Source organism: Amphiura filiformis, chromosome 11 (genome assembly GCF_039555335.1).
Source record: "Amphiura filiformis chromosome 11, Afil_fr2py, whole genome shotgun sequence".
Taxonomy (NCBI): domain Eukaryota; kingdom Metazoa; phylum Echinodermata; class Ophiuroidea; order Amphilepidida; family Amphiuridae; genus Amphiura; species Amphiura filiformis.
Window position 1 is genome coordinate 37,473,041 of NC_092638.1, and position 21,573 is coordinate 37,494,613.

General features: G+C 36.4%; 1 protein-coding gene across 1 annotated transcript in view; it reads right to left on the minus strand.

Annotated features, from left to right (window-relative positions):
* Positions 1–21,573, minus strand: part of LOC140163662 (uncharacterized) — a 384,359-nt gene that overhangs the window by 15,601 nt on the left and 347,185 nt on the right. The window contains 3 exon segments of the mRNA XM_072186977.1: positions 285–423; positions 6,577–6,752; positions 17,111–17,230. Of these exon segments, the coding sequence (XP_072043078.1) occupies positions 285–423; positions 6,577–6,752; positions 17,111–17,230 (435 nt within the window).

Here is a 21,573-nt window from a genome sequence, read left to right on the forward strand (position 1 = left end):
GCAAATCATCGATACACATAGTTATACACAAACAAGTAAACCTGCAAATTTGTGTCTCAACCCCATTAGCTCAGTTGGTAAAGCGCCAGACTTTGGTACAATTTCATGTTTTCAAAAGTGCTCGATAGTAAGCACATATGCTAACTATCAAGTTTTTTACGGTAATCAGTTCTCTTTTGGTCTATTCTCTTTGGGTGAATCACGATTACCCACTCAATTTACTTTGGTTTTAGAATCAGCTTCCTGAAAAATTGAAAAATACCAATACATGATAAGATACTTACTTCCAGGAGATGGTGTATGCTGGGGGCTACCTCCAGACGACCTTTGACCTGTAGGTATCGTCAGATGAGGGGGTCCACCGTTACTTGCATCCATTGTGTGAGCTCTGTGGAGGACATCTGGGTGCTGACTGTGTGAATACTGTATAAAGACAAAGACGATGAAGGAAGTGAGAGTTACTCTAATTGAAACAAGTTTGAGGCTAAATTAAGAATATTATTTGCATGATATGTTTATAGTGTGTTCAAGAAGAAAATGAAAGTCAACACAGTATAGAGGCCCTGCATGAAAATATCGATTGGCTCCAAACAAAGGATTTGAGCCAGTGTCCTTCACCGTAGTTATGGCGGAGTGCAGTCCATTCAATCAAATGTTGTCATCAACCTATTTGATTGTAGTGCAGGGTTATGTGTGTGAGACGAACTGTCACGGTAGATTGCAATCATGCTTTTGTTGAATGCATTTGAGTAGTCCGCCATATTTACGGGATGATACGTCACATGCAAGGCCTCTATTGTGAAAGTTTATCTAAATATGAAATTGCAACAGAAACAGCGATCTTTTACATTTTAAATCAAAGCTTTAATTACACAATATTTTAGATTCAACATCAGGGGTTTGGTGAACTTGTGCTGTGTGTACACAGGCACAGCCAACCCCCACAAACCCAATAGCCCCAAGATGAGGAAAGTGCAGCATTTGCGTAACCATTATGCATGAGCAAATTTTTTTTGACACATACATTAGACTTATTAATAATTTTGTAGCTGTCATAAACAGCTTTTGAAATGATGCCAGCAGTGCTAGCCTTGTTGTCAAAATATGCACAGCCAAATAGATACATACTGTTGCTATGTTATCATTTACTAATGTCACCGCACAAAGATTTTATCTGTACATAATCCTCTTGAATGTTGAAAACAGGCTCATCAAAATTTTTGAGAATTTGAAAAACAAATCATTCGATCGTGACCATATTTGTCATCGAGGAAACAGAAATAAGCAGGCACCCAGGCTTGATTTGCCTGTTATACCAGAAATAGTGCTAGGTTTGATACACAGTGGTGGTGCCAGAAATTTTTATCGAGAGAGGGGGGGGGGCAAAATCAACAAATTTTGCACTAAGTTGTTGCAAGCCAAAAAGTGGAAATGTTCTTAATTTTTGTTTTTATGGGGGGACGCTGTGGGTGACAAGAGTTCTGACTGGGGGGTAAGTGAAATTTTAAGTGAAACTCTCTCCTGACAAGAAGCCTGAATATCTCATACGTGCATGTCAGAATACATGTAGCAGTGTGTTTTAACTCTTTGTTGATCGCAAGTAGCTCCTGGTTCATAAAGTCCACCTCAACCAGGTTCTGCTCTTTTGCAAAAGTAGAGCCTGGTTCAAATCCTGTTATTCTTCCCTTTTTTGTCATCCACGTTCAAAATACATTATATTGAAATGATTACAAAATTATTATAAAATGCCTAGTATTGGTTCAGTTGAAAGGCTTATTGCTAACATAACAATCACTGCCACCAACTTTCAATACTGGTACATGAACCATGATAAATGCATAAAAAGATGTAACTTAATGTATGTGATGTAACTTTGGTTATTCAACCAATGAAAGTATTCAGGGCCCATTTGCCGGCCTACATTGGCTAGTCCTAAGGTCCGAAAGTCCTATTAGGTGTACTAGTCCAAACATTTTGCTTGTACTATAACCCAAAATTATGGCTCTACATTGGTTAATAGGCCCTATAATTTAAAAGCAATGTGACTGAGACTGTGAATTGGAACATTCATTGCGTGACTTGAGAACAAAGCTTACCATTCAGTCAGACACAGAATAGATGTTTTGTAAATCAAGCTTGTAATGCCAGGTCATTATAAAACCTGAACAATATGGAATCCATAAAAATGCTCTTGAAAATAAGCCCTACATCACATAGAAAAACGTGTTATAGGGTTGAGATTGTGTAAAGCCATGATTACACAAAATCGGTCTAGGTTCAATAATGTGCTTGTATGCATTATTGAATGAAGTGCCAAACAAAGTGTTATATACATACAACGCCTGTGGCAATAGTCAAGGAAAAGGAAACCTGTCCCACAAGTACTAGCATCACCAAGGTTTTCACTCACTTCCTTTTGTCTCCTGGTTGCTATGGTAACAATACATAACACATACTGGTATGTACCATTTACATTTGAAACATTTAATAGAGCTACACAATTGCAGATATTAAAGCTATAACCCTCTGGAGGAAGTTTAGGAGGCTGGGGAGGAGGTCAGAGCTCCGACATTGATTTTTTTATAACGATCCAAGTCTTTTATTTGGTTCATCCCAAGTTCTATAGTGACATCAAAATAGTGCCTTTTAGCGGTTGCTCTGCAAGCGCGTCAACAATCCGCCCTTGTACTCATGCGTGTATGCTCTGCACGGTTAAATTTATGCGCATGATCTGATACTGCCCCCAGCAAAATACACACCTATGTCACTACCGAACTTGAGATAAACCAATGTATAGTGTTACTATCCTGAGATCATTTTTTGCTAACAAAAATTGTTACTATACGAGCATATGCTGTAAATAAATAAACAAACAACTATACAAACTATCAAGCATACCAACAATATCACTCAGACCTTGACGGTGAAGTATTGTTGTGGCGGTAGATGTTTTGGTCGCCAACACAACAGTTCATTACTTCCCAGTATCATTGTATTATAATGTAGTTGACACCATTTACAATGATTTTTTCTGTTCACAAAAATCATTAACCTCAGAGACAAGAACCTGTTTAAATTACTATTTGATACCTGATGTGATATATCACTGACAGTAACAATAGAACACATACACAGCCATATTCCTTAACTGGATACCCTATATAGCAGGATTGTAAGTCTAGTAGTATGCATATAGTGAAAGAAGCCTGTCAGACTCGAGTGATGAACAAGGTGTGCACATGTGCACTAGCAAGTTTTTTGTTTTGTCAACATTTTTAGTGTAAACATGTGGTCTTTTGGCCTACTAAGTTGTAATATTTAATGAACAATGTGTTCCACTTGCTGAAAATTTGACAATCATCAAACACATTATTGTACCCTCGGAGGTTAACACATAAGAGGTATAAGTTGTCTGTGCAGTTTTGGTGTATCATGGTGTAGGACATGGCGTGCGCCGGTAGGGTGGGTGGGTAACCACATAGGATTGTGAACTGCATAGGTGATCTGAAGAGACCCATCATGATAACTACATATATGGAGTAGCAAACTCAAGGAGGAATTTGACTGTGTATGTCCAGGTAACACAATCACATTGATGTACAAAATACATCATATGAGCTTTGCTCAACTTTAGGTTGAAAAGTGTTGTTGAGATAGCAAAGAAATAGATGCCAAAAATTATTAACAGTCTGAAGTAAGCTGAGCAGATTTCAAACAATTTACTGCTTAAATCTTCAGTCATTTGATCTGGTTTTCAATTTCCTTCACATGAGTTGAAAAGTTTACGATTTCTGGAGAGATCTCTAAATGAGACAAAAGTGTACATTACATGTCTGGTGTACAAAGGACATGTAATTTACACTGGTTTTGATTTGCAGATATCATCAGCCTTTCTTTCAGAGTTTTTTTTTAAATCTATGAGTGCAGCATACACACTAGTATGCTGGTGCGAGAATGTGCTTTTTTTTATGTGTTATCAAAATTATATAATGCCTCTCCAATGTGAAAAGGGGTAGGGGCATGCTTCCCTATTTTTGTCAGCTATAGTCTGTCTTGTCTCAAGTTGAGAGCAGTTGAGAGTGCTATCAGTGCATTTACACAGTTACGTCTGCAGCTTACAGACAAAATGGCCCTTCTATGCATGTGTATCCACCTTGTGGGATTAGGTTAGCATGCGCGAAACTGCCACTGCAAAATATTCAACATAGTGTTACTCTCAACTTGAGAAGAGACACACTATAGTCAGTACTTTTACACATTTGTGTGGCAAGCGTGCTGAGAAACCAACCGTGTGTATTCACTAGGTTGAATTAAGTTAGCGCACAAGATTTGATACTACAACCAAACTTGAGGTGATTTACTATGTTACTAGCATGAACATATACAGGGGGGCCTGCATATCTTCAGCGGAACCCTAACTGAAGCCGGCTGAACACTAACTGAAGCCAAATCAGCCGGCTTCAGTTAGGGTTCAGCTTAAGTTGAAGATATACAGGGCCCCTGTATATCTTCTTGCTAGTAACATTGTAAATCACCTCAAGTTTGGTTGCAGTATGTATCAAATCTTGAATACACACAGGTAGTCTGTCAGAATGCTTGCCACATAGATGTGTAATAGTAATGATGACACTCACAAACTCATTAAAACCAAAGTAGAGGCTATAGCCACATCATCTGGAACATTGCGTATAAGTAGCAGACTCATTCACATGCAATATTAAGGGAGTTGGTCAGCCCTAAAAGAATGTACATCTGATATTTACTTCACTAAATGTGTTTCTTCCTTTTACCATACATAGCATTGGTTATGTAATGCAGAGGGAGTTGGTGAGAGGGCTTTCCAGCAACCCACCCACTAAACTACCCCTTCCCTGACCATGATTATTCGCCGTTCGCCCATTGCACTGTTCTGCCATATGAGAACCTCGATCTGGCAGCGTACATGAATGGGAGTTGAACTACTGTCTGTTCAATTAGCTTAGATTCTTGTATTTTTAAGATATTTGAAAAAATAACAAATTGTGGTCAAAGTCATCAAAGAAAGGTGTTAGCACAGCCTTAGACCCAACGTGATTTATACTTTTCAAATTCCAAAGTTGAATTTGAAACCCCATTTCTTTTCAATTTTGGTCTTTTCCCGCGATATTTTTATAAAAAGCCGTAGAACATCGGGTACCATAAACTTTTTTGAATCAATCCATTTAGTGCAATGGGGACAAATGTTATATTAATTAGATGCGCTGAGATACCGGTAGTATTTATTCGACCATCTGCATCAGGAAGTATTGTCCAGCAAAACTATATTTGCCAGTAGGCCTAATTTGTGTTGAAATCACACTGTTGAAACATTACGTTATTATAAAAATGTGAAGATGAACTAAGGTTTTCCAGGATATACCCAGCTTATATAAATTCATTCCTTGCGTATTTATTTATTTATTTATTTATTTATTTATTTATTTATTTATTTATTTATTTATTTATTTATTTATTTATTTATTTATTTATTTATTTATTTATTTATTTATTTATTTATTTATTTATTTATTTATTTATTTATTTATTTATTTATTTATTTATTTATTTATTTATTTATTTATTTATTTATTTATTTATTTATTTATTTATTTATTTATTTATTTATTGTGTGAATGGGTCTGAGAAGGTGTAGGCCTAGGCCTATTATAAAATTACACATTTATTTTCAAATTGTTATTTCGTTTTGTTAATTGAATACAAACTATGAGAAGGACAATGGAAACAAAAGAACTTTTGTACAAGAAAATATTATTAAATCAATGAGGTTACAGAAAACAATTCATGTGGAAGGATTAATGGTATTAAATCAAATTCAATTTACATTGTAAGCCAGTTATAATAAGAATGAAATGCATAATTTTAATGTCATTGTTTAGTAATGCTCAGATTAATGTTATGCATAAAACGTAATCAGCAAGCATATAATTTAGGTACAACAAAAACCGTGGACCATCATCAACTTTAGACCATATCCAATAACCGGAACGGTATAACAATTGAAATGGCAGGACAGATTGGTGGACAGATTGTTTTGCTAAATCGGATAGGGTCTATGCCCTAAGTTGAGAATGGAACGTCCGACTCAATTTGTGAAAAGTTCGCGAACCCTTTTGGTGGACCCAGGTAACTGCCTAAAATGAGGCAAAATTGAAAAGAAATGGGGTTTTAAATTGAACTTTGGAATTTGAAAAGTTAAAATCACGTTGGGTCTAAGGCTGTGCTAACACTTTTCTTTGATGACTTTGACCACATTTTTTTATTTTTTCAAATATCTTAAAAATACAAGAATCTAAGCTAATTGAACAGACAGTAGTCATATAACATTGTGTAAAGTTACGTAATTCTTCCATTCATGTCTATTGTCAGTTCTAGGTTCTCCTTGCCTATTGCAGAACCTTATTGCATGAATCATCATGTATAGCATATCCACCAGCAGACCCATTCATCCCATGTTGAGGGAGTTGGTGAGAGGATGCTACAGCTGTAGGAGATTCAAGCTACACAACCCATTCCAGACCATGATTATCAAATACTTACAGCCCTATCATTGTGTATAGCATATCCACCAGCAGACCCATTCATCCCATGTTGAGGGAGTTGGTGTGGGGGTACTCCAGCTGTCGGTGACCCTGGCTGCTGCTGATGATGCTGATGGTGGTGGTAGTTCTGCTGTTGTTTGTATGGGCCCTGCATTTGCTGTTGGTCAAAGCTCTCTGTAAGTAAATAAGAAAGTATACAGACAACAATGTAAATTTTCATTGGCTAAAAATAAGCTCACCAGCTCCCTATCCTGAATGTTCCTAGTTTGGTGCTTACTGCTTAGTAGCAGATAGCTATTACCTTCACGTCCCCTTAGTATACCCTCATGTTTTAGGGTTAGGTTTAAGGTTTGAGGTAAGTAATTGAGATAAGATTTGACGGATTAGGATTTAGGGTGCATAGAGTATTACTGAGTTTTATTTCCTCCTCCATACCACAAAGAACTGACTATACTTCTAGTAACTCCTGGTTTCTTTAAATGTGCATTTAGTTTGCCCACCCTCCACTCCCACTAAACTCTGTCAACACTTCTTCTTGGAGGAGTTTCTGATGTTAAATTTACCCATTCTAATTTAAAATTTTGTAGATGTCTTTTAAACCCTTCTTGGAAGAACCGATTTCCCAAATAATAGTGTACAATAATTTTCCCACCCTCCACTCCCATTACAAATTGTCAGCTTCTTTACCTCTCTTTGGAAGGGCTTCTAATTTTTCAAATTTTACATGTGTTTTCCTTCTCACACCTTGCAATTGAAAAGTAGCCATTATTCATTACAATGTACTTGGGACCCAAAACAAGTCTCCAATTGAATTTGAGCATAAGGCGATGAAAAATAAAATGTTTTAGGGGTAGACAGACTTTTCAAGTAGGGGCAGTCATTTTTTTGTTTTGTTTCTTTTTTAAAAAAAGTTGGCATTATTTTAGCAAAATAAAAAATGAAAAAAATTCACCCAAAACAAAAAATCTGGATCAGCCAGGCACGTAAAACAGTTTTCTTTTCTCCTTTGAAGCCTAATGGTGAATACATTCAATAAAAATCAACCAAACACCTATATTCTGCCTCTCTTGATGAGTACCAGCATTTAAAGAGTATGAGAGTGTTTTGGACACACACATAAGTCTCCCATGTTTGGTGGAAGTGTTACTATACATGAAGCACACTCCAAAAATGGGTCAAAACTATCAATAACCACGGTAACACAATCCCTGATACACATGTCAATTGATTTCTGACGATATAAGATTCATTTATTGCCTCAAGTACGGAATACTAAGTCACCCTACTACATTGTTAAGGGGGAATGTAATTTTCTAACACAAGGCTCTACAAACATCATCATCTATCAGGACACAGTTCTTTACTCCCTATATACTTGCACAATCATACAATGACCTTTTAGTGTGTGGGTACAAAAACTCATACTTCACAACTTGAGGTCAAATTCTGAGCTATGGTTGTTAAATGGAGATCAATGAACGATGCCATCTGATATTTAGGGGAATGTAATTCTTTAACACAAGGCTCTAAAACATGCTCATCTGTGAGGACACAGTTCTTTACTCCCTATATACTTGTACAATCATAAAATGACCTTTGTTGTGTTGTGTACACAAGCTCATACTCCACAACTTCAGGTCAAAATTTGAGCTATGGTTGTTAAATGGAGTTCAATGAATTGTGCCATATGACATGAGGCTACTATAGCTCATAATGTAACATCAACTGGTAGCAATTTGGACCAAATCAATGTTTTTTAATTACACTAAAAGCTTAAATTTTGCCTCACTATGTTACTCATAAGGGCCAATATGTGAGGCTGTGTGCTATTAATGACATAGTGCAATCTTGGTGTGCAAAATGTAATTGGATTTCTAATAAAGATAGTCTCTCACACACATTCATGAACAGTTATGAAAAATTTAAGCTATTAAACATTACCTGCTTACTTTATATGCATGTTTGAGTTAATAAGTTTTCAAATACACAATTTGCCCTATTATTTTTTGATAGTCTCAACACACCAGCACATACAAGTTGCTCTGAAAATTAAAAGCTTTTAAATATAACTCAGTCATATTTGAGTTACTTAGTTTTGAAACTCACAATTAAAAGTTATTTTTATTTTCACCATTATCACCCTTATTTTGAGCCCTGCCTTGACAATCGCATGAGTAGCCCTTATCAAAGTTGAAAGGGTATATTCTACATTTAAAAAATTAGAATAATTTTTTTTTTATCATTAACATTTTCATGACTTAATAATCTTTTTTTTTAATGTCTTTGGTGTGTACATTTTGGAAAACACTCCCAATAACCAGGTCAAATAATTGAATTTGAAAATACAGACAATGTTTCTATCTATAATTGATGCATTAAACGTGTAAATAAATACCACATTTATAGTATTTTGTTCTACCAAATTATTCCTGGTAAGTGGTAATAGAATTCTGTATTCCACATTTGCATCATCTTTACTCAGAACCATCACCAATCCTCTCTCTTACACCATCAACAGAGATGGGCAAAAACCCCACTGAACGATTATGATGTCATCATATTCCGATACATGTAATGGACACCATATTTGATCAACAATTATCAGATATTGATTAGCGCTACCAATAATCTACCAATCTCTAGAACACATTACTCCATTTTAAAGAACATCACAATATCTGAAAAATTTTGAACAGCTTCCAACTTGCTGACACAAGACTGATGGAGGAATACTAGGAATGTTTGTACTCATTTCAATGCATTTTGCATGCAGAGTTTAAATTCTAACATTTTTAAATTTAAATATTTTTTTGTTAACAAAATTTTTAAATTTATCGTCTGCACTTGTAATATATCCAGTGAAAGGGTAAATCAACAAAAGATTTTATGACGGAGGTATTGAGCCTCTCGGACGTGACATTGTCACCCACACTGTTAAAGCTCTACCAGGGCGTGGCACGAGCGTGTTAATTTATTGACGCTTTGAAGATTTATTGGATCAGAGGAGCGAAAAAGAGGTGGAAAGATCATACGGCTTAAACCCGTGCAATTGGTCACGTTCTGTGAATAGAGTAGTAGGGGGATTCTATTACAGCGTCAATGACTATTTTATGAGTGTACTATTGACACAGTGAGTATACTTCACTTGGCTTTTAGCAAATCTGAAATTGAAGCTTGAGTTGTATTCATGATTATGCAAACCATATTTGAATCTTGGTTAAGTTGGCCCAGTAAGTTGGTTACCATTAATTTTCTCATCCATGAAGTCCATGGAGGGTTTGTAGGTTGAGAAATTAACTTGTTGAAAATCCGGGGCGGGGGCTAGTGGCAAGGTGGATATGGGTGGCAGATTTGGGGCACATCTCCAGGCTTTTGGTATAAAAGTTGTTGGTAAACTACCAGTCTTGCTTTTTCATGTTCTACAAAACAAGTTGACATAGAAAAAACAATTTTAGTATATCGTAATATGATCTTTCAAATTCAAATTAATTGTCGAAATTGCAAATGCATGTTAACATCTAGCTTCTAGCACCATATTGGGCAGAACCATAGAATGATGCTGAACTGTTGTACAACAAATTATGTTCAAATTAGTACAAATGTGGAAAATGGATGTAAATATGTCCAAATGAGTATCAACATGCCAAGTATCTGACCAGTGGTTCTGCGAGTACCATATTGGGTAGGACCATAGAATGATGACTGTATGACTACAGTGCAACAAGTTATGTTCAAATTAGTACAAATGTGGAAAATGTATGCAAATATGTTCAAATGAGTATCAACATGCCAAGTCTTTGACCAGTGGTTCTTGAGATAGCGTTATGTTCAAATTACGGTAGTACAAACATGCCCCATATTCGTCCACTGATTCTAAAATAACACAAATTGCCACATTGGAGAATGACGACCGACTTCCGACGTGACAAATTTACAGCTCACAGCGATGCATAATTGAAAGCAGAGCGAGTGATTTGCAGAGAAAATACAAAATTCCACGGGGTGACGACCGGCAAAAGTGTAGGAATAAATCATGTCTGTTCTCTTGGCAAATTATTAATTCATAACCAACGAGAGCATTTCATCTGTCTAGATAAATTTACTACCTCATTTTATGCATAGACGGTGTTCTAATATTGATGTGAAATGTACGAGTGTATCAACCCATGCAAAGAAGCCTCTCAAATTGGGCTGTCACATCGGGAATAAAGTTTTGTTTAAGTTACTTGGCAGCGATGTTGATACGTTCAGATCCATAATGGTACAGTATCAACATGGGTACGGAAATGAAGAATCTTTATGAGATCGGTAAAAAATGGTTTCTCTCGCTGTTCGGCAAATTGGCCAATAAGCATGATTAGCTCAATTTGAAGATCCCAGGATGACGGATAATGCAACTTCTATTTTTTTTCTTCGGTACAGCAGCTTTTAAGTTGCCTTGTTAAGAGTTTTATCGCCACATTTTCTTTCCAGGATCTGTGGTTTTATCCAGTGCTCTTGATGTACTTTTGTATAGAGTTCAACCTCGGTTATCCATCCATATCGGCTATTCCAGTTGAGATCCTCACGCCCCTGTGGAAGACATGTTCTTAATCTTCCACACAGGAGTGATAATTTCAAATGGGGTTACCTGAATGAGTGACTCTATTTGAAATATACACCCCCCTGTGTGGGAGATTAAGAACATGTGTTCCACAGGGGTATATGGATTTCAACTGGAATAGCCCACTAGGACTAAGGAGGGCGGTAAATCTGGATAATTTGCATGCAATAATGCATTATAAAATTGCCAAACTGGACAACATTTTAACTCTTTCCATGCTGACTGCAGATGACATTTACAATTTTTCAAATTGTAAATTTTCATGACCATATTTGGAATCAGCATAAAAAATGCATTAAAATGAGTATAAACAAGCTTAATATTGGTTCAGTGGTTCTTAAGGTGCTCTTGAAATTTTGAAAAATATCTCATAACTTGGAACTTTTTATGTTGAAGCCTATGGCTAGCAAGCAGAGCATTACAGTACTGCAATGAGATGTTGTAAAATCAATGATTCCACTACAAGCTACAGAAGTGGATTTACGGGGGGGGGGACCCCTGGTGCACCCCCCTAATTTTTGCAGAGCGGCACCTTTCGCAGAGCCTGCTTGGTGCCCACAAAAGCGGTGAGGGCCCCCTATTGAAATTCTTGGATCCGCCCCTGAGCTATACTCATAACTTTTGACAGTACTGCAATGTCAGAAAACTGTGAAACAAGGGAAACAGTTCAAAAATGGCAAAGCGCGAAAAAAATTAATCGCACGAAAATGTCCACTTTTCCAGTACTATCTTATCATAGATGTGTGACAACCCAAGTCTGAGCAGCTTGGGATAATTGCTTTGCTGAAACGTGTGCACACACATAAAAGGCGCATGCAGATGCACGGGATGATAGATTTTTGTTTGTTTTTCTTGTCAAATGGTATTAAAAGCAACCGCATGAGTGCTCATATCCTAGTATAGTTTACCGTATTCTTGTATGGGTGTTGGCATTGATCATACAGAAATGGTTACTGAGCATTTTGTGAGTATGAATCTGTAGTGTGTGTAGGGGGTAGTGGTGTTGTGTCGTCTCCAAGATGACTATATCAAGAACATAACAGCCCAATAATCTACAACAGGGCATAGAAAAGAGCAAGAACGTGTTCCTAGAGAGTGGCAAAAAACACGCATTTGCCTGTTTAAAAACTGTTTGAACTTTGAATTGAGAAAATTAAATATCATGCATTTCACTGAAATAATACCTACAGCTTTCCACTATACAAAGTGCAATACGAACCATGAATGGACACTCCTCCAGTCAACAAACACATACCTCTCGTGTGTAAGATCAACCAACGTACGTATACACGTGCATACACACAGTTTTTGTCTGTCCCGTAAAATTTCCAGCTCGGTGGCAATTTACACCAGTACTTGCAGTGTGCCAGCAAACACCGTATCATCAGTAGGTAATGAATATGTTTGTGCCAACATTATATCATTACAAAACCTGATGTCTCGCATCTAACTACACCTGTCTTAGCAATAAATTGGACAGATATGAGCAAAGAGAAAAGGTCATCTGTGGTTCGTTGTCTTGATTATTATTTTGACTATCTGGTATCATATTGGTTGTCTTGTTATCGTAGTTGAAAGATTTGATTTGATTTGATTGTGATGGGATCGAAGTGGTGAATAAAATTAAAATCTAAGCAAATAATTATTGTCATTATAGCCAAAGTTGGAATTTATTTGCTCATTTTATTGCTTAGCCATTATAGTGGTAGAGTGCTCACCCAACAAGCTAGAGGTCTGGGGTTCAAGTCCTCGCACAGGCAGGTATGTCCGGAGTTTTTACTCTGGTACATCTGCCTATGCATGTTGTGTTTCCATTTGTAAATTCATGTTTAGTTGTGCTAGTATGCAATGCGTAATTCTTCTTTCCCCTGTATAGCCATCATGTGCAAACCCTAGTCATACTATAATAAACCATCACAGCCAGGAAAGGCTCCCCAAGTTTGATACAGGTAAACTGGGACAAAAAGCCATGGCATTTCAAGCTATTTGTACAAATTCCAAAGACAGATACATGTGCAGTTTTTTGACATGATGAATGTTCTGCTACATAAGACAAAAACTGCAAAAACTATAGGCAGTGATAAAACCCACAGTACTCGTAAAACACAACCTTTTCTCACTACAAATTCAACTTGCATCAATACCTTTTTCCGAGAAGTCTCTGACTTAATTTCTCACACTCCATAAAATCCAAGCAAACATTACTCATGAAATCAACTCCAAGACACTGATGAATTGAGAAGATACTATGATGTTGAGGGTTCTCTCTGCATGCCAATGAGATGGTGAATGAATGAGGTGGCGTAATACCGGTGTAAATCCCCAATGCTACCAAATAGCGAGATGCTACTCTGGTTCATCATTGACTCATGACAGTAAAGGCACTAGAGATCTCATCAGGCAAAATTTACTCCTTGATATGTGTCACAATTATGATAACAACTATTCATCATTATTAATAGTTGTACTCAACAACAAAAAACATGACCATGCATTGGAAGATCTACAGCTACATGGGTGTGCACCTATAGTTGTACTCAACAACAGAAAACATGACCCTGCATTGGAAGATCTACAGCTCCATGGTTTCAACATATTCATTATAGTATTAACAGTTGTACTCATCGACAAAAAACATGAACCTACACTGGAAGATCTACATGATTTCAACATAATTATTCGTCATCATAATTGCACTCATTGACAGAAAATATGACCCTACATTGGAAGATCTACTGCCACACAGTTTGATCTAAACATAGCCCCATTCAATAGATAGCCCAACACAGCGGCTGAGTATATAAAAGGTACTCGCTGGCGCATGGCTGCTGTTATTTGAGGGGTATCGCAATATTCGAACAGAGCTAATTCCAGCTCTATATAGATATAGCCCAGTGTAACAAAACCATACAAGATTTCTTGAGTTGGCCCATCTATGACTATAGATCCTGATTTAGATGCAGAATACCCCCTCCCATACTGTGATAAAAGCCCCCATTAAGTTTCTTAGAAGAGCTGGCTATAAGTGAGTCAGTGACTGAGTGACCCAGTTCTCATCTCATCATTTATTGTGAAACTAAAAGGTAGAAATTTTCACGGGATAAATTTTTCGTGCTTGGCCCATTTTGAACTATTTCACTGGCTTTTTATATTCATGATTCGTAAATTTCCTTACATTTGACCTATGCACAAATGGAATATATTCACATGTTGCTATTTTCACAGGAACTGTTTTAAACACTAAAAGCGTGAAAATAAAAATAGCGCGAAATTGTCCACTTTAACACTACCTGTCACAACTCATCTCGCCTCTATTACTTCAATTTAATCAACATAACTATTCCAGCGCACACGCGTCAACAATACACATGCCCAACAGGGGAGTGAAAAACGATTCTCTTGATCTTTGTTACGACAACGTGGAGTTACGTAAAAATGTTATATACACCTATTTTACTCATTTAAGTGGGTCTTTGCTCAAGGGGGCAAAAAAGGAAAAAAAATCTTTGCAGTAAATTCTTCTGATAGTTGCATAAAATTTAATCTGAACTATTTTTATATCATTAAAAGGAAATTGCACCTGAGTAATAGGATAAAAAGATAAGATTTCTAAAGAAAGAAAAAATTAAAAAAAGGATGATCCCGAAGCAACATGTAATTTCACATATGTTTTAAAATTCAAAACTTCCTCACATTGTTTGACAAGGAATATATTACCGGTACTGCCTTGTTGTTTTCACGGTAGCAGCTTGGTACATGAAAATAAATGAAGCGCAAAAATTCCCAATTTTACAGAAATTAATCACAAAGGATATGGAGATCATATTGATTTGTAAAAAGTTGTATAAAATTGGGGCTGAATTAATTCAAAAGGCCGTACAAACTGACGAAAGAAAAGTATAGTAGAAACTTATTTGATTTTTTCCTAACTGCCATTATTATGTAAAAGAAATATTATTTTAGAAAGTGCTGCTTTTGCCAAATTCCACTGTTCCCAAAAGAGCAAAGAGATTTTGCTTAATAATATTACACACAGATCAAAAATAAAGGTCACCAGTACCAACTATTTTGACTAAAATCACAAAAGAAACACCTATTATTTGTTTCTAAACCAAGCTATTTACTTCCACCCACAACAAAAAGGCATATCCAATCCCATTCTCCATGCTAACAATACTGGGTGAGTGTGGTTAACTGTACAATTCTTCAACATCAACAACAAGTGTTCATAAATTTTAAACAAGTAAAACCATATTACTTTTTTTTTGATATACCAAAGTTTGCTATTTTGTTCATGTATGCAAAGTGCAATTTATAGAGAAGTAATCCAGTAAGTTTTTCAGAATTTAAAAATAAAAACTCTTTTTTATTGTTTCTAACACACACACATAAACTACAAAAAAAGAAAAGAAATTGTCTCAGGCAATAGTGCACATAGCTTTTAGCTGTTAAAATTTGCATTTAAAAAAAAATTAAAAATTTGCATTAAAAAAACCCAAAAAAAACTCCAATACCTAGAAAAGTGTTCTAGGTATTGAAAAAAACTTGAGCATTTTGCATAGCCTATAACTAAATAAAACTCAAATTAATTACTGCTTTGCTTTGCCATTTTTCCTGAGACAAACCTTTAAAAAAAAATTTCTTATTGAATCATCACCACAAAATAAACTATACTGCATTGCAAATAAATCTATAACACACTGTTTTCACAGCAAATAAGCAACAATTACTACACCTAGTTTTAGGCACACCGGAGTCTGTTATTTTAGGCAATATTGCAATATTTATAAATATACGTTTATGTAAGGAAATATCCCAATGTTATTTCAAGACAAGATCAGAGTGGCTGATAGCCAATGTTAGTACAGCTGCAGCAGCAGATGAAACAACAATTAGTTTAAATCTAGCATCTTTATTTAATAGCAGGGAATGAGGGCACTGTGTACACAGGTACAATGTAGAATCCTCCTTCATTTGTAGTAAGCAGTGAAGGAGTACACATGTAGTAACTCTTCTATATAATAGAGTACCTTATATTGTCTGTTTCTTATGTACCGATCCCATATCACTGTAAACCATTCATTTATTACTATATGATAGCCAAATCATCCCATTTGTTTTTTTGCCACACAAAGCCATTTTTAGCCGTCAGCGCTTCATGCTTTGTGTAAAGGTCCCTGCATGGTAAATATGGTAATTTTGGACTTGTTCCTATGAAGAAGTGACAATAGTATTTTTAAGATAGAATCTCTAGTTAGAGCCACAGCATGGCATTACCCCCAACTAAATCAAGCATCAATAGTCATTAGCAACCAGTCTACCAGTCGGGCATTTCTAAAAATTTGCTTGAACCTCGGAATAGTCGACAGTTCCTAATTTGGGCTGCTCCCCTAAAACCTTCCCTCCCCATACACCTACAACCCGTATCCCCTACTTTATCACTCTCTAGTCCCCTCAAACCTTCATTTCCCTATACTCCTACAACTGTTATCCCTTACCTTCACTAACTACTCCTACAACCCTTAATATCCTCCATTCCCCCATTCCTACTCCCACTCCTACTCCCTTAAAACCTTCACTCCCCCTACTCCTTAAACCCTTATCTCCTACTTCCTCACTCCTACTCCCCTACTAAAACCCTCACTCCCCATACTCCCTAAAACTCTTATCCCCTACTTCCTTACACCTATTCCGCTAAAACCATCACTCCCCTACTCCTACAACAGTTATCCCTTACTCCCATAAAACCTTCACTCCCCCTACTCCTACAACCCTTATCCCCTACTCCCTCACCTCGATTAGACCAGTTACCGGAAGAGCTAGCTGGCCAAGAATCAGAAGAATAGCGGTGGTTAGTAGAAGTAGTATGACAATGGTGGTCCCCAGCTAGGGACGTGAGAGGGGGGGTTAGTAGTGCTATGATACACACCCGCTGGCATTGTGGGTGTTGGAGCTTGCTGATGCTGATGATACTGCTGTTGCTGCTGCTGCTGATAGTGGTGGTGGTGGGGTGCGCTGGTAATATAGGCTGGTGAAGGCGAGTGCTGACCTGCAAAAGATATATAATATGTAAAGATTTTATGATAAATATACTATTTCATAAATGGCAGGATCTAGAATCTTAACATCATTTTAATGACAAGCAGTTACCTATAAAATCAAACCAAATCAATAAAGTAGTTAGTTCTGAACAACAAACCTGTTTAGTAGTTAGTATAAGTAAGGCCAAAAAAAAAAAAAGGTTTGTCTCAAAGCTTTTTTATTCCCGACTTTTTAGATTGTCATGTAATTTGTGAACAACTCACTGAACTGCCGGCCCGGCGTGAGTCGAAGAAAAGTGACAAAAATTTGACCATGAATTATGTTTTATAGTCAAAATATTCCACTAATTCGATTAATATAATGATATTTGGCCTAAACTTGAACTCATTTGAAATGAAATGTCAGTTTTTATTGAGTTTTTACACTCATCCATGTGCTTGCAATGCTGTTGAATTCTGCACTTTGGCGATTTTATTGAATTCGGCGAACTTTTATGGCATAAAGCAACATTTTCATAGTAAGTGCACTGCTTGGAAACTTTCTTAAAAAGCGAGATAGTTGGTTTAGAATCACGGCGAGAAAATGTTGAGAAAAAAGTCTGATTTTCGCCGATTTTTTCTGGAAAAAACTATAAAAATTTTTTTTTTTTTGAAATAAAAAAAATTTCCGCATTTGTTTTTTGTCAAAATCGTGGGATTTTAAAAACGCGCGCGTTAGCTTTGAGACGAACCTTTTTTTTTTTTTTTGGCCTAAGCTGAAATAGAAATGCACAACTAAATACCTCACCAATAGTACCCTAGAATCGCAACAGCCCCCTCACTTCATACTAGAACTACACGTATGGCCTACAATATTATCATGTTCAATAGGCCTTTGCTGTGACTGATCATAACTTTTCGTGAACAGAATACAACAATGTGTTATCAATCAAATGTCATTTCATACTATATACTGAAATATTAAAATGGGCAAAATACCTAGATATGTGGACCAATTATATTGTGTTACCTTTGAAAAACCCAAACTGTATCATGTAACTTTCAAACAAAGCATCATTAATTTGGGCATGTTTGGATGACATCATGTTTGAAACAATAGAACTTGGGTCAGGTGAGTGGTATTTGTTTACTGGACTCATGGTCTCCTACAGAGAACAACTATTAGGCTAAAAAAATATTGTTATATGTTGTGTTGCCCTCAAGTGGGGGAAAATGGCAAAGTTGGGTCGGTCGGCCAATTTTTTTTTTATCGGCCAGATTAAAAAAAAATTTTTTTATTAAACCTTTAGTTTTTAAAAATCCCCACAAATATTTAATGATGCTTCTTCCATTGTGACATTTATAACTGTTGATGATTGGATACTTGTTAGATATTCAATTTGATAAATCAATTTCGGTAAGTGTTAATTTTAAGTGAAAAACATTGATTTTTTGAATGTATCTGTAAAAATTGTCATTAAAAAAAATCAGGATTGCAATTTTGTTTCGCTGAGGGCAACACATTAAATTTTTTTGACCTTATAGCTTGAAAAGCACTGTCAATGATTTAAAAACATTTAGAAAACCAAAGACCAAGAGGACCTTGGTTCGATTTTCCCAATAATTCGCTATCAATAGTGAATGATGTTATACAACCTTATAGTATGCATATAAATAATGAGTACCAAATAGCATATATATTGCACAAGTTGTTTTGAATATATCATTGTTTGTGTGTGTGTTACAGGCTTACTATTACATTGACCCACCATATTTCAAAATTACTCAGTAGATCAAGCTACAGCCGATAGGACCAAAATGTTTCTTTCTCAGACTAGCGCTAACATTTTTAAACCAATATTTCTTTTAAAGTTAACCGCATTTTGCTTGATCAAATCACACATTGGTTAATTTATAATTTTCAATTCTACTGACTTTAATATAGAGTCAACCATGGTAAAAATTACATGCAGGTTTTAGCTATATCAAAGCCTGGGCCTATTTATTGGGCCAATTTACCTGCATAATCACAATAATTAGTTGATTCCTCCCCTGATATAAAGTGGCAGACATAGCCAGTTGGCCATTGCCGAGTTCAATATGGTATATTTTGTACCCGATTTTGCACTATTATTTCCTTTACCAAACTTTAGAGCATTTTTCTGCACACATTGTAAAGTATAGTTACCATGGTAACGTAAAGTAACAAACATACAACTGGTCTTTAAAATAAACACCAACAAAAAACAGTGTAATTTTTGACAGAATATCAACAAAGAATGCAAAATGAAGCTGTCCAGAAAGGTTGACCTTTTGACCAATCATCTGATTTGAGTTGGCTCAGCCTGGAGCATTGGAACGAACTGTGGTGAAAATTGGCTATAAGAAATCAGCCGTTTCTGATTTACTCGGCCTGTTGTGTTAGGAGTTCAACATAGGGGAAAGAACTGATTTAGACTACCTACACTCCAGGCCAATACTACACAACTTGCTGACTCAAGAAAACTGTTGATTAGACCAGTGGAAGTAGTCAAAATGCTTGCAGAATATGCAGGGAGAATAAAATGTTGAGTCATGGCGTAACTTAGTGGGATATCAAATTACATAGAATCTGAAAAATTGTGTTTAATGCATTATCAGAATCAGGTACTTTGCCATCAAGTAGTAGGCCTATGCCATTGACTTAAAGAGGAAGCCCACCAGTTCTTCTGGGTGAACCAAACCTGCCTGGTTATCAAATTAATCAGTGACAAGATTATCTCTGAATTTGACAGGTGATAATTGATGTAATAACATAACCAGGCAGGTTTGGTCACCCTAGGGGAACTGCTCTGGCAGGGCTTCCTCTATTAATAAGAGATATTAACATCAGTGCATGCAGCTGAAGTGCCGAGCAAGGTGGTAACATTATTCAACATTTCAAATTTTGGCAAGAGTGGTCAGATCACTTACATAATCAGATTGTATCAAACATTATAGGCTACAGAATCAAGAAGTGGAGCAAAGAAAATTTGTCAGAATTTTCATAAAAGTGCACCAAATTGATTGAATTTTGTTGTTATGATGTAACCTACATCTCAAACAGGCTCATCTATTAAGACACAGTTCTTTAACCCCAGTACACTTGTTCAGAAACAAATTGACCTCTGAACATGTTGGGTACAAAAATTCATACTCCACAACTTGAGGTCACCTTGTGAGTTATGTTAGCTGAATGGAATCTATTGAACTGTGCATACTGGAAATGAGCATGACACCATTTTGGCTCATCATAGCAATATAAACCGTAGCTCCTCCAGGCCCAACTTGTTTTGTGATTGCATCAAATCTCACCTTACCAAAACAAAACTAGAATCATCTCAATTCCAACTGTCAACTAGTGCCATAGTTCAATCTACAACGCCCCAAATTACATCCCATAGGGAATGAATGGATTGTTATTGTTTTTATCTCTGCCATATAACATCATTGTTTCAACAAACATAGAATTTCACAGGAACTATTGATGATATGTGTGAAGACCAATGAGGTAGAACTAAAGAGTTCCAACTCCCCCATGTTTGCATGTGTCCCTCATGGAGGGCAAATAGTGCACCTCCGGTAATAAATTTCGAGATGCACCTGGCAAACTTTGATTCAAAGTGTGTTGTTTGCGATCTGCATGTAATGCATTGTGCCAAAAATGCTCACTAAGTCCTGACATAAATACGCAATCAAGCTTAAAGACCCAAATTTGCCAGAGCCATTTACCGGTGCGTACACACATTTCAATGGTGTGGATTAGGTACTCTTTGGATATAACTTCTTTGATGAAGACAGCATTATGGCAAGTGTACTTGTGGCCCAGGATTTGAAAAAATGTCAAGTTAACAGATGACAAGAGGTTACAGTCTATGCTTTATAATGGTTGTTAATACTCCAAATAGATTGTTGCATGATTTTAATTGGAAGGGGTTCATGCACTGAGCTTTATCCCTGGGTCTTTGAAGTTCAACCCTTTAATGAATCTAAAGTCCCATTCAGACTCCACATCACATCACTGGAGTCTGAATCCGACTTAATGTACATCATTCAATGTACCACCATCTGATAGATGCATTTGTGGCTGTGCCATTATGTTGTTGCTACCTTTAGGTAGATTTACACTCTTCTCTGGCAACCACAACACAAATATTACAAAATTATTAACTTCAGAATTTACACATGATTTAGGATAGAAAACTTACATAACAAATCATACATTGTTCCATCACTTTAAAAGTATCCATATGCACGAGCCGACATCATATTCCAAAATAATGACAAAATACAATGACTGACTCTACACTTGCTATCATGCGTCCGGCTTCCTCAATCCTTATCTATAGACCCA